Source organism: Oppia nitens, unplaced genomic scaffold (genome assembly GCF_028296485.1).
Source record: "Oppia nitens isolate AA-2021 unplaced genomic scaffold, nextdenovo-longstitch-racon4-pilon3 scaffold1_pilon_pilon_pilon, whole genome shotgun sequence".
NCBI lineage: Eukaryota > Metazoa > Arthropoda > Arachnida > Sarcoptiformes > Oppiidae > Oppia > Oppia nitens.
Genome location: NW_026533199.1, coordinates 6,511,904 through 6,526,577, shown reverse-complemented (window position 1 = coordinate 6,526,577; position 14,674 = coordinate 6,511,904). Strand labels below are relative to the sequence as shown.

Here is a 14,674-nt window from a genome sequence, read left to right as displayed (position 1 = left end):
TTACTGTAATATATTAAATTGATATATGTAAAATAAATATCAATTATTGTATTAATTTAGTGTTTCTTTTATTATTAAGATAACAACTAGTATGAGACTAATTATTACTTTCATTGAAAATAATGGCCATAATATCAAATTTATTTCTGTTATTATTTATATACAGTAATTAATTTTTTATAAAAAATAATTAGTGCTAATAACAGCTCTATATTATTATAAGTTAGAGTTAATACAAAATTGACGAATACATTGAAAAAACGTTTAACAATAAAATTGTTTAAAAATAAAATAATATTTTTATCAGTGATTACAGTATATAATAATCAATTTATTACTATTATTTGTTATTTTAATTTAAAAATCAATTAATTTAATTTTTTTAATTCTTAGTTATTGTTATTTGGTTAAACAATGTTTATTAGATATCAGTAAATAATATAATTTTTAGGAATATTTCAAAAATATTAAAATATAAAATTTTTGAATAAACATAATAATCAATATTATAATAAATAATTAAAATTAAATTTTAACATAACAGTACTACTAAATATTACAATTAAAAAATTATTTTTAACTTTAAATGATAATATATTCTTATTATATTTACTATATATTCAAATAGAAATTAAATTTATTTATATTAAAATTAATTTGTTATTTTAATCAATTATAAAATTGGTTCACATATTTCAAACATCATTGAACTATATGTTGAACTAAAACAAATGTAAAAATCAATTGCTTTTAAGCTTTTTAAAGAATATAAAGTATTAATTCTTAAGTACATTCACTGTATTATACAGTACTTGAAATTTTTAAAAATGTTTGAGATTTTAATAAAAGACAAAAAATTAATTTAATTTTAAAACAATTTTACTATAAAAATATCTTTTAAATTTTACACTATTTAAATCATTATTATATATTTTATAATATATTATATATATTTATTTAATTAATAGTTTTAGTTATAAACACCAAATAAAAAATAAGTTAAAAAAAGAAATATTTAAAACAAATAAAAAATATGTTATATTGATTATTTTTGAACATCAATTTTTAAGTAAAATAAAAAGCATAAATTTAATGCTATTTATGTAAAACAAACTATTTGTAAATTATTCTAGTATTAAATTGTATAATCATTTTAAATAAAATATATATTATAAATTATCTCTATTAATAATATAGAGATTTAACATTTTAAGAGTATTGAAAGTTAACAAATTAATTAATTCATTTATTTTGAAAAAATCAATCTTAAAATTACAGCTTTAATACTAGTTTTTATCATAAAGTTGTACATAATTTAATTTAAGTGTATTGCAACTCAATTAATACCTAATTATTTCTCATTTAAATATCTATTACAATGAATAATACGCTTAAGCTTTCAAAGTATTGATAAATATGAGACGGTGTGAACTAATGAAACTAATTAAGAAATGAATGAAATTTATTGTATGTGAAGGGATGGGATGGGATTTGATGGGATGGGGAACAGTATCTTATTTCTAGGAATATATCAGATTTGATATAATTAGGATAACAATTGATCCAAATGGTGACATTATTTTAGTATATTTATTGTCGATAATAATAATAATAATAATAATAACATAGTCTTCTCTGAATAATTGTTGTCATACCAATTGAAGACTTGTTAATAACGGATCAAATTCATTGATATCGACAGTCAGTGGAGACAATCAGTGAATTCCGTTGTGTTGACTGACGTCACATACGAGTGGTTGGACTCAAAGCATGTAATTTAGTCTTCACTTTCTTTTTGCTATCGCTTTACACATCTTTTATATCAATCTTTTTGCATTAACTCGAGTGTCAATTACTGTACAATGAAATAAATGAGAAAAAATTTTGACAACAAATTACAAATAATAAAAAAGAGGGACCAAATTGACACGTAATGGACACCCGATAAAGTCGACGGCGCACCCGATAATAGCGGGCGCGCATCTTATATGTTGATTAGATATTGATAGCGCACCGAAAATATTGGACTAGTCATCGATAAGAGCCCGACGCGCACCCAATTTGGTGGGCGCGCGCACTGACAGGCATTTCAGTTACAATACATATATATAATAGTTTTGTCCATTAAGTCATATCTGTAGTACTGTTTAGTTCTTTTGTAAAACCGGTCGACTATTTGATCATTTGATAGCAAAACCCTATTCTTAAAACAGTTTATTGTTGTGTATTGAATGTCATTGTAATGCACTCGTGATCTCAATGTCTTTCAATTTTTTTTTTCAATATCTTTCAATATGTGTCTAAATATCAAATAACTGTAGTGTATGTGTTTGAATGCATATAACGGCACACACTCTTAATGGTTGGATGCAGTTGTGATAAGACTACCAACAAACTTCTCAAAAACATCATCTCCCTGTTCCCAATCGCTATACAATAATTTTATACCACATACACACATTTATACAGTATATATATAGTATATCTATCATATATATATATATATAATAATTTTTGAAAAAGTGTCTATAGATATAAAGTAGTTCTATATATCTATTGAATGTAAGATATGATATAAAATATATTATATTATATACTGTAAGTGCAATTGAAGAGTACAACCATATTGTTGGAGAAATTTGTAACCATTTGAGTCGTGTATTGTTTTGTGTGTTTATATAACTTTTATGGTTAAAAATAATCAAAAAAAAGTTGTAATCTTGAAAAAATACATTTCAGTGAAAACAATGAAAACCAATGAAAAATATTAAATACAATTCATATATTGCTTTTCATTTCACTCCATTAATAGCCACCCATTCCCTGGACATCACTTTCCTTTTCGTTTCATTACATTTTTAAAAACTATATTTATAAAATACAAATCGATAAAAAAATATCTAATTTTTAAAGTTTCATCAAAAAATAGTTGTTATTACTATTACTGTTATTATAACAATTTTGCTTCAATAGTATATCCAGTGTTTTTATTATTATATTTTTTGACAAAAACATCTTTTTATGACTGACTCTGTTGTCTAACACTTATTTGTTATTTTTTATTTTTATTGCCTTTCTTTTAATAGACTGGAAACTGGAGTCAAGCCATGCAGTGTTTGTGCTGTTATTAGAGACAACCATTTAAATCAATGTTAGTGTTTGTGCCATCAGTCTGTCTACTGATAAAACTAAGCTTCAGGTGTCTGTAATAATGTCTAAATTTACAGTCAGAATAATCGGTGTCAATAGGACTGCCATTGAGCTAACAGTGCTGTTAATTGTTTGTTTCATAACATTAACAACATTTGCAAATCTTACACCAGAAAGAAGATTAAGTTCACGAGTGGTTCGCACAAAATATGGGGGTCTCAGGGGGTCTGTCATCACATTTCCCAACAAAAGTCTACAATCAGTAGAAGTGTTTTTAGGTATGTCTTATCGTTACATATATTCTAGCATTCATTCAATTACATGACATAGCATTTAAAACAATGATTGTATTGACGACACAAAAATGTCGTTAAATAGTCTATACTATACTTTTATAACAATAGATGAGGTCATTGAATAAATCAATTATTTAGCTTTTAATTAAAGTTTTAACAATAAAATAGTTAAACTATAAAATAACATTTGAAACTTATTTTCTATTGTTTAAGGCATTCCCTATGCATCGCCACCGACTGGTATGTACTCTACACTTATATTTTCAATTAATCTGTTGTTTTTATTTTCATTTATTTTCATTGGTATTATAAATATTACTAAAACTTATTGTAACCCATTATTACATAACAGGAAAGTTACGGTTTATGCCTCCGGTCACACCGGCCATCTGGTCGGGCACTAGAAGTGCTCATACAATCGGATCGGTTTGTCCACAAAAGTTGATTAATATAAACAATGAAACGGAAGCACTAAAGACTATGACCAGCGGTCGACTCAATATATTAAAGAGATTATTACCAACACTTCAAAACCAAAGCGAGGACTGTCTGTATCTCAACATATATGCGCCGGCAAACAGTAAGTCTATGACAAAAATTGTTGTTATATAATATATATCATATAAGAAATATCTATATATAAAGCATAGTAAACATCATATAAATAGTGTATTGAATACTACTTACATCACCAAAAACCACGTCTTTTAGCGTTCAATAGGAATAGCGTTTGGGAGTTAGGCATCAGTTTAACACTTCATTGCATATAACATATAAAACATATAAATTTTTATATACCAAACATTAGCGATGTTTGTTTGCCTTTTAAAAAATGTCAAAATAAATAGACAACTATTTGTTGGACGGATATCTTGTAGACTATCTTTAATACTCTTCTGAATATTATATTTGTTAAAAAAAATCTCTGCTTTAATAAGCTTTACTTTCACATATATATAAAAAATGTAAGTTTAAAAAAGTGTCATTTTTTATTGTTTATGTATTGCATAGTCAGCTAAAATACCAATTTTTATATTTGCAGACAATGTGTTATCAAAGACATTATCTGATTCATATATTTTTTTAGTTAATATTATTAAATTTAAAATGTTTATAAAATTGCTTTAATTTATATATATATATATATTGTAAAAAATTATTAAATGTATTTTTAATTTTAATATTTTACAACAACAAAAAAACTAAAAATGTCAATCAATTATAAATTACGACAATTTTTGCTATGTCAATTTAAAATATGCAATATTTATAATAGACATTATTATTATTATTTTAATGAATAATTAATTATAAATTAAGTTTCTTATATATAGCAAAAGTATATGTACAGTAATTGTAGGTCTATAATATAATTTATAACTAATATATACGGTATATATATATATATACAGTAATATACATTTTCTATTGTATAATACTGTATATAGTAAGAGTGGTAAACATATTTATATTATGTATTTTCCTTATAGAAAAAGATAATAACTATTATATAAAAAAATTTAATTCTTATGACATGTTTTTGCTTGAGTTGAAGAAAATTTGCTTAAATTCTCCATATATTTGCCCACACTTTACATATAAAAACAATAATTTCTATGCGAAGAAATAATCTTATAAAAGATGATAAAAAAGTGAGTGAGAAAAATGTTTTTGCAATTTATAAGTGAAAGTATATCAACAGTAATAGACAACTGAATAGAGAGAGAGAGAGAGAGAGAGAGAGAGAGAGAGATGTAAAAGATGTAAATTTTTCAATTCATTTTGAAGTCCAATAATATTAAGATAACTATAATTTTATTTTTATATATTTTTTTAACCAAATTTATTCCTTTATTTATTCGACATATTTTTACTACAATCTGCTATTTTAATGTATGTCTAATACAGTGTGATATATATAAATCAGTGCAGATTTATTTTAATTTAAGCATATTATATAAACTAAATTTTTTATTTTCAACAAAATTTTTAGTTTAATTTATATAACTCATAATTACAACTTTCTATAAAATATATTTGGATTAATTTAAATTAAAATATGATAATTTATATTTGTCATATTATATACACTTTATACCACAAATGCATTGCTAAATTGATACCCATTCAAAAAAAATTTAAAATAATTTGTTGACCATTTTGATTGTTTATTGAAATATAGGACATTACTACTTAAGACAATCCTATTCTCCATTTTAATGCCAATTAATTCAAATTCAAAATTTTCTCTTTTTATAATTTGGCCGCTATTTTGTTTATGTTCCTAAAGAGATATGTCATTTTGTAATACTGATCCCCTATACCTTATTTTTACCGATCAGATATCAAAATTTCAAAATCAGAATTAAAATGCGACAAACAGACAGATAGACAAACAGACAGATAGACAAACAGACAGATAGACAAACAGACAGATAGACAAACAGACAGTTAGACAAACAGACAGACAGAGACATATTTAGATTTCAGAAAACAAACTTTTTTCAATGTTTGTTTGAAAATGATAACTTATGAAAGTATTCATTGAGGAGTATAATGCTATTTAGACATAAGCTTATCAATTAACTATTATTATTATATACATATATATTGGATTTTTTTGTCTATTTTTAGATGTCTTTCAAGTGAACTCTTGTTATAAAAAATACATATATTTATCATCTTATATGAAATTTGTGTTATTTTATGTCTAATTATTTTGTTATTTTTAAAAATTAAATGTTTTATTTTCTTAAAAGAAATATTTTCAATTTTTGATATGAATTAAATTTGTATTTGTATTTAGCACTTAAATGTTGTCAACAACTGTATATTAATGGATATACTTATAAGAATTTTACTTGAATTACAAAACAATTTATTGTATTTTATAAAATATTAGAATTATATGATTTATTGAGTTATTGAGTTATAAACTGTATTTATATATTTGTTATTTATGCGATCAATAAAATATATTTATAACTAATACCCAATTATCTATAGACCAGTTGCTCATTAGTTGCAATGTTTTTTATACTATTAATACAGCACTTAATACTATGTCATCTTTTATAAGCATATCGTTTATTACATGAAATATATTCCACTATTAGTCTAATTAATTTGTCTTACATTTGCATTTATTTTTGTTATATTGGATACATCACAGAAAATGATAAAACAAATACATTGTAATCAATTATATGAATATATCTTCTAATTTTAATTGAAAGCAATCCCATGTTTTATTCTAATAAAAAATGTTTTATTATTATATAAACTTATTTTAAATATTTTTTGTTTTAGTTTATATTAAATATAAAAGTATAAACAAATGACTGATAGCATAATTATTAAATGCTTTGGTATATTATGAATTTTAATACATTTAATTATATTTAATTATTTATAATTTATCATGAACAAAACATTTTTTAAAGTGTTACATAATATTATATTTTCAAAATAATTTTTAAATTATCTATTCTTATAATAATTAATTAATAACTATTACATTGTATATTATTATATTTATATATTTTTTAATTAACATTAATTAAAAAGTGATTAGTTATTTTCGTATTTAGTTATATAATTGCAATGGATAATGACTAGAGTTGGCGAAAAATAGAAATTTATAGAAAGTTTCTAAAAGAAATTTTTGTATATGGGATCCATATATTAATTTTGTTATTTCGATATTTGTTATTATTTAACAATACATAGTATTTACAAATAATAACTAAATATTGTTATTACTACTATTATTATTATTTTAATTAATTTTCAAAATAATAATAAATCTATTTAAATACATTAAACTTAAAATATAAATGAATGATGAATAAAATTTTATAAAACTAATTATAATTATATAGATTACATTTGTATAGTAGTGTAGTGTTTAGTATAACTTTTATTATAATAGCTATAGATATGGAAATCCCATAGTACAATGTATAATAATAAAGTAAAATTTCAATGGAAATTTATTCTTGAGAAATTTACTAGAGACTTTCTCAGAGAAATTTATTAGGAATTTTTATTTGCTCATTTCTAATAATGACATTAATTGAAATTATTCATATTAATACTGTATACATTCGCTGATCAATTTTATATTTATTTAATATATTTGTATAAATACTATCATAATATACTGTATATATAATTGTCATACATATGTAAAGTTATATTACAAAAACCAGTAATGATTAACATTAGAGACTTTGTATGATTTATTTATTTAATTTACACAAAACTGTTAAAACAGAACACTGTTGAGTCAATTATTGCATTGAATTATATTTAGAAATGAAGTTATGTTAGGATATAATTAGACTAAATTTATGACATTTTTGTATTACACAAATAATAAATGTGCCAAGTACACTTACATTACAGTACATTACCAAACATACTATTTTTAACAATTAAAATTTTATACATACAAATTTTACGCATATGTAAATGTAATTAATTAATAAATAACAAAACATGTAATATACACTACTGTTTTGAACTTTATTTATATATAAATTTATATTTAGTATATAAATTGTACGCTAATATAGCTTAGGCTTTTATTTTGATTATATTTTATATTTTAATATTATTAAAATATTAGATGAACAATACTGATTTTTTTTAAAAAACAAATAATTTATTCTAATAATTATATTTTTCTTTTTATCTATAAAAATATTTTTTTTAATTACTTTAGATATTTGTTATATTAAATATTTAGTAAATTGAAATGCCATTCATGTATTGAAGTGAATACACAATTTAATTGTTGTAATTTCCGTTTCAAACGGTGAGCATTAAAACACTGAGATTTTTAATATTAAAACTAATAAAATGTTTCACTACAATAATATATGATACGTATGTTTTACTTTGATCTCTCTCTCTCTCTCTCTCTCTCTCTCTCTCTCTCTCTCTCTCTCTCTCTCTCTCTTATCTATACTCAGTATAAATGACAAACACTTATATTATGGCCAATCTCTGTGTGTGGCCTTCTCTTAACACTTTGTATTATATTTTTTTAGTCAGTCTTTAGCACTGTTCAGAGCACATGAATTATATGACTATTTTTTGTTGTGGAGTTTGAGTGTTGGAGTGTTAGACCATTTGATACAAAAATCCGATTATATTAAATCACTGCAACACTACTGTTATTTTCTCCAATATTTTTATTTCTCTTTCAATCATCAAAATAGATACAGATTTTTATTTTACTTTTATATCCACCCTATCTATTACATACCTTTCCAATATTTGCTTCATATTTTTTCTTAGAGTTATATGTTTTCAAACATTTTACATGAAATTTTGTTATAATATAAAATAACGCTTTCATTCATATAAATATAACAAGAGATTCAAGTTTTTCAAGAGATGACTGCATTTGATGAGATGGTTATTGATATGCTTTGAGATATAAAATATTGTGTGTGAAGTTGTAGAGAGAGAGAGAGAGAGAGAGAGAGAGAGAGAGAGAGAGAGAGAGACTTTAAAAGGTTTTCAGCGAAGCCTTTATTTCTGTTAACATCTCTTTTAAATAAATTCAATGACAAAAATATATTCAACTATTTTAAGCATTCATTGTTTGAAAAATATTTATTGACAACACTTTTTTTGCACGTGAATTATGTAATATTTGAAAACCTTATAATTATTTTATATTTATTTTGAAGATTTTATAATAACAACTTTAGTGGTTAAGTTTGTAAACAATTAAAGAATTTATAATAGTTTACGCTTTGGGTTTTATGATACTTTTATTTAACCAATATTTAAAATACAAACAATGAATACAAATATTATAACACTTATAATAAATAAATATTATGCAACTATTTTTATCACATTTTAAGTAGTCATTTATTATATAAAATTTAGTCATTTTTTGGACGAAAATCTAAAATATTTGGATAAACTAGTGAAAGACCGGTCGTTTAAATTTAATACCAAATAAAGCTATAAACACATTAAGCCGGTTAACAAAATTGTCAATCTATTACATATTACAGTATTATAATATAAAGTAAAGTATATACTGTTTTATAGGTTATTTTGTAAATTCATTTCATAATAATAATCGCATAAAATAGCTTTATTTAGAAAATTATTCATTGAGCAAATTTATTTGACTACAAAAAATTCAATTGTTATATACAATATTATATTTAAATATATGATTGCACTAAATTTTGTTTTTCAAACAAGTATATGAAAGTTTGAACAACATCATTGAATTTCAAATGTAGAAACAAAAATCAAATTTAAATTGTGTTTTACAGTACTATTGTTTCTATAAATTTTTTATTTCCAGTACTCTTACATATACTCTATGTACTGTATATATACTTTATTTATAAATATATATATAATTTTTTATTATTATTTTCACATGAAATGGTTGACCTGTTGAACAAAAAAAAATCATTATTAAAATAAATAACTATAGCTTTATTAATATGGTTTCTTAAGGATAATGTTTTAGCCATAAAATATCTTCTAAATTATTTATATTTATAAAACAAATGATTTTCATAAATATATTAACACCTTTTTTTCATAAAAAACATTTTATGATTACTTTTCATCTAAATTCATAAGATTCAAACTACTTTATTTATAATTCAAAATTTCAATTAATTTTTGCTGAAAAATAGTAATATAATATATTAATGTAGATTATAGCAAAAATGTTGCATTAATAATTTTCTTATACATGTGTAACAAAATAAGATTAAAATATGTTTAATGCAAATGTTTTATTTGCAAAATTTAAATTTAAACAAAAATAAAACTTAATATAACATAATTTTAATTGCAAATTTTATTAAATAGATAGTTATTACCCAATGAATAGTCTTATTTTTTTTATAAATAGCTATTATTTTTAACAATATGTATTTATTTTATAAATATTGATTATATTGTACTAATTAAATTATTAAATATTATGTAATGTTCATTTTACATTTAATTATTTTACAATATATAATATATAATAAATATTAATAAATTGCTTTATTAATCATATTTAGTTTGCAAAATTTAAAGTACAATAATATTTTATGAATTATTTTTAATTTATTTTTATTTTAACTTTGTATGAGTTAGTATTTTTTAATTTATTTTAATATAATTTCAAATTTTTTTTAATGTTTTTTGAATTAAGTAAAATATTTATAGTAAATCTCATTTAGTATTCTAAATCAAAACATTTATATTATACGTAAATTTCCTTAGTTTTCTAATCGATATTTCAATACTGAAATGTCAGCAAAAAATCAATTTTTATGTAATTATAATTTAGGAAAACTAAAAGTTTAGGTTTAACAGTATGTTTAGTTGTTTTATGAATACATATAATTTATTAGTGAATCAATTAAATGGATAAATAAATGAGTTTAGAGAGAAAATAGAGAAATAAATGGACAGATATTATATGAATAGCAGTATAAAAGCTGATTCATATATTAGTAGTTTGATTGATATGTTTGCTTAACTGTAAAAGTGAGTGAAGACAACGTTTAGGACTTATAGCTTATCGTAGGGCACGTACTGAGACATTAAATCGGATAAACATTAGTTATGATTAATTCTTTCCATATATTTATGGCTAACTTTATAACTGTCAAACATACCAATGGTCTCTCTCTTTCTTTCTTTAATACTAAAGACAACAGAATTTGATAAAAAGTCAATAATTTTATGTATTGTTCGCTATAATAATAACTTATGTCTCACACGATTGGATCCAAAGACACAACAAATCAGAGCTCACATCCAATTAATAAATCAGTCGATTCACTGGATTTATTTGCTTTAGTTTTATTGTTATTATTAAGCCTACAATTACTTAGTTTGCATATACAGTATTATAATCATATTACTGAACATAACAATTATTCATGAAACAACATTTACAAAAATCACATTTTTTTTGTTTTGTCCATCAAAATGAAATTTCTAATTTAATAAATAGTGTATTTTGAATACTATATAATTAACTTATATATAGATTTATTTATTGTTTTTATTATTATTATTATTATTGTCAAGTTTGACATTACTAGCAATTCAAATATTTATACAAGCTTTTTATGTAATTTTTATTAAATTATATCTATATTTAATCTGATTTTTGCATAGCATTACATGAATTACTTGTTATATACATTATACAGTATTATGTATACAAATACTGCAATTTTTGCTAATATCCTCAGTGGTTGAAGAATATTATAGTTTATACTCAATTTTGCATATATATATACATATAAACAGTATATTTATATATATTGTAATAAATTATTTTAATAAATATGATTTATATTCACTTATTTATTGTTTTTAAATGTGATTAATTGTATTTTATTAAAATTACAATTAATAGTTTTTTCAATTAATTAAAATAAATAATAATAGACTTAATAATATTAGTAGTAATATTATAATATCAACAGAAACAACAATTAATACTAATACTAATATTTTACTCTCTTTTTTTGCAAATCTTTTTAGAAATCCTAATATTTATATCGTATATAACTTCAATAGACTATATATTGATACAATATATCTATATATTATATAATATATTGTCATATAATGTCTACAATATTTTGAGTGTGCAATCAATCCTATAATAATGTCTTCCATATCATTAATCAACGAATAGACTAATAAATTATTGTTTTGTGTAATTAATATAATTACTATTTATGTTATATAGTAAACAGCAATGTTTCGTCAAAATTTAGTGCTAAACAATAATTATGATTACAAGTGATGTTTACAGTGCATTACATGTGTTAACTTCTAATCACAAAAATTAGTTTTTAACACAAAATGAATTTTTGTTTAATATTTTTGGTGAAACTTTTCAAGTGATTGTCAAGTGATTGCTTCAACAGAAACTGTTAATCCTTTATACGTTTGTGTGCTATCAATGGACTCTCAAAAAGTGGTTGTAATGAGATTTTCTTCAATAAGAGATTTAATTAAAGCAAAGCATCTATTTTTTAAAATCAATATTTCTTTTAACTCAATGACATTCCCCTCTCCTCTCATGACATACTAATGTTGAAACTATTTATTAGAAATTTTCTAGAAATTTGTTTTTTGAATATTTAATTTGTATTATAATATGAATTAAAATCATGTTATATAGTGTATAATTTTTCTCATATTAAATAATCTTTCAATATTACTTTATATTTTACTTGATCTAGTTGTTAGTACAGTACTACTTAATAACATTAATAATTATAATCCAATATGCATAGAATTTTTCTGAAAGTTGTATGAAAATTTACATTTACTCAACTCTATATAAAACACCAAACATAACAATGATTGTATCCAACAATACTTATATCAACTATTCTTATCAGAAATTTAACAAATTTATTAAATTTTATTTCAATCATTTATTAAAAAACTAATTCGTTATCATTACTATAATTTTTATGGGGTTTAAAGAAACCAAAATTAATTAAAATTGGAGATAAATTAATTAATTTTTTAATGTGATAGTTGTTATTTATTTTTTACGTATTATAAATCAGTATAGTTTCTATCAAAATTATATAAGTTAGTATATAAGTATATTTCATTTATAAAATTTTAATAAACTGGTAAATTAGATTTTTACAAAATATAATTATTTTTAACTTGAAATGAATATCATATGAATTAGTTATAAGTTCGTGAAGTAAAATGAAATACAATTTGTGACTTAAAGTTTCGTTTATATATTTTGTTTATTAAAAGAAACAAATTTTATAAAAATCTATTTATTTTAACATTTTTTATAAAAAGCAAACTTTAAAAACCCAAACAAATATTATGGTTTAGTATTATATCATACATTTATATATAATTTTGAAGAAATGACTTTATTATTACAATATTATTATTATTATTAAATACAAATATTTAAACTACTGTATAGTGTGTTGTATCTCAAAAGTGGATGCGTTTTAGTAAATTTAGTATTAAATATAATTTTGTATTGAATTTCAATTTGCAAAATTAAAAAACCTTAAACTGACTTTTGTTTTTGAAATTGCTTTGCAAACAAAATTTTCAATGAAAGAGAAAACTCATCATTCAATGAACATTAAAATAATTTAAATAATTGAAAAACACAATAAAATATTTAAATCATCAATTTTATACAATTCAACTCATTGTTTACTTAACACAATCATTATATAGATTATATAATATAGATTTACAGTATATTCAATAGTATAGACCGAGTAGTTATATGTTTAGTGGTGTTGTATTGAATTGATATAACTGTCTATTATATGACTGTTCCACTCATATTGATGGCCATCCATGGGTTATATTGAGCTCATTAGACAAATTTGAATGAATTGATTGCAATTATTCGTTACTCGTCTACCAATTCAAACATTTTCCGCAATCAATAGTTATACAGACAATACACTACCGATAGTCTCTATTACACACATCCCTGTGCTCTCAATAGTGCAATACATGGGATGCAAGACATCTACTGTTATGAGTCTATAATAAGCATTAAGTCTACATTAAATGGCTTTATATTCATACGACGACCCATTGGAGCAAAATCTAAATTACTATACAATTTAACACACATTTACTCGCCGTTTGCTGTCATTATAAAAGGTCAGCACTGGTAGTGAAAACAGTTTAGGCCTCATCACCACAAACAAGTTGGTTGAACTCTACCACTACTGACTCTAAGGAAAGGGATCAAACAAAAATTATATATAACACTATTGTATTATATATATATATATAGTATATATATATATATATATAATTGTGACTAGTGATGCATTTCATTTCAGACTAACAATCAATTATTAAGTCATTTTAGATCAAAAGAGATTAATATTTATTTTTTAAATATTTTTGGATTATAAAAATTAATGGCACATTAAAATAATAATAATTATAAATATGATATATTGTAGAATACTATATATTAATTTAGTTGATTTTTTTAATAAATAATAAATAAAATTTTAATGATAATTAATTTAGAAAATAATAGTTATATTTAACACTTACCATATTTAACCACATTTTCTAATTTATATTTGTTATTAGCAATTATTTTCAATTTTAATTAAATGCAAATTTGAATATAAAACATTAATTTAATTGTTGTTATTGTTGTTGTTATTGTTGTTACTGTAAGATAATAA

The 14,674-nt window shown here is 21.7% G+C and overlaps 1 protein-coding gene across 1 annotated transcript in view; it reads left to right on the top strand.

Moving 5' to 3' along the window:
* Positions 1 to 3,095: 3,095 nt before the first annotated feature.
* LOC128952553 (neuroligin-4, X-linked-like) overlaps positions 3,096 to 14,674 on the top strand; it is a 34,031-nt gene continuing 22,452 nt past the window's right edge. The window contains exons 1-3 of the mRNA XM_054297961.1: positions 3,096 to 3,428; positions 3,660 to 3,686; positions 3,799 to 4,026. Coding sequence (XP_054153936.1) covers positions 3,212 to 3,428; positions 3,660 to 3,686; positions 3,799 to 4,026 — 472 coding nt within the window. The 5' untranslated portion in view covers positions 3,096 to 3,211. The remainder of the gene's footprint in view (positions 3,429 to 3,659; positions 3,687 to 3,798; positions 4,027 to 14,674) is intronic.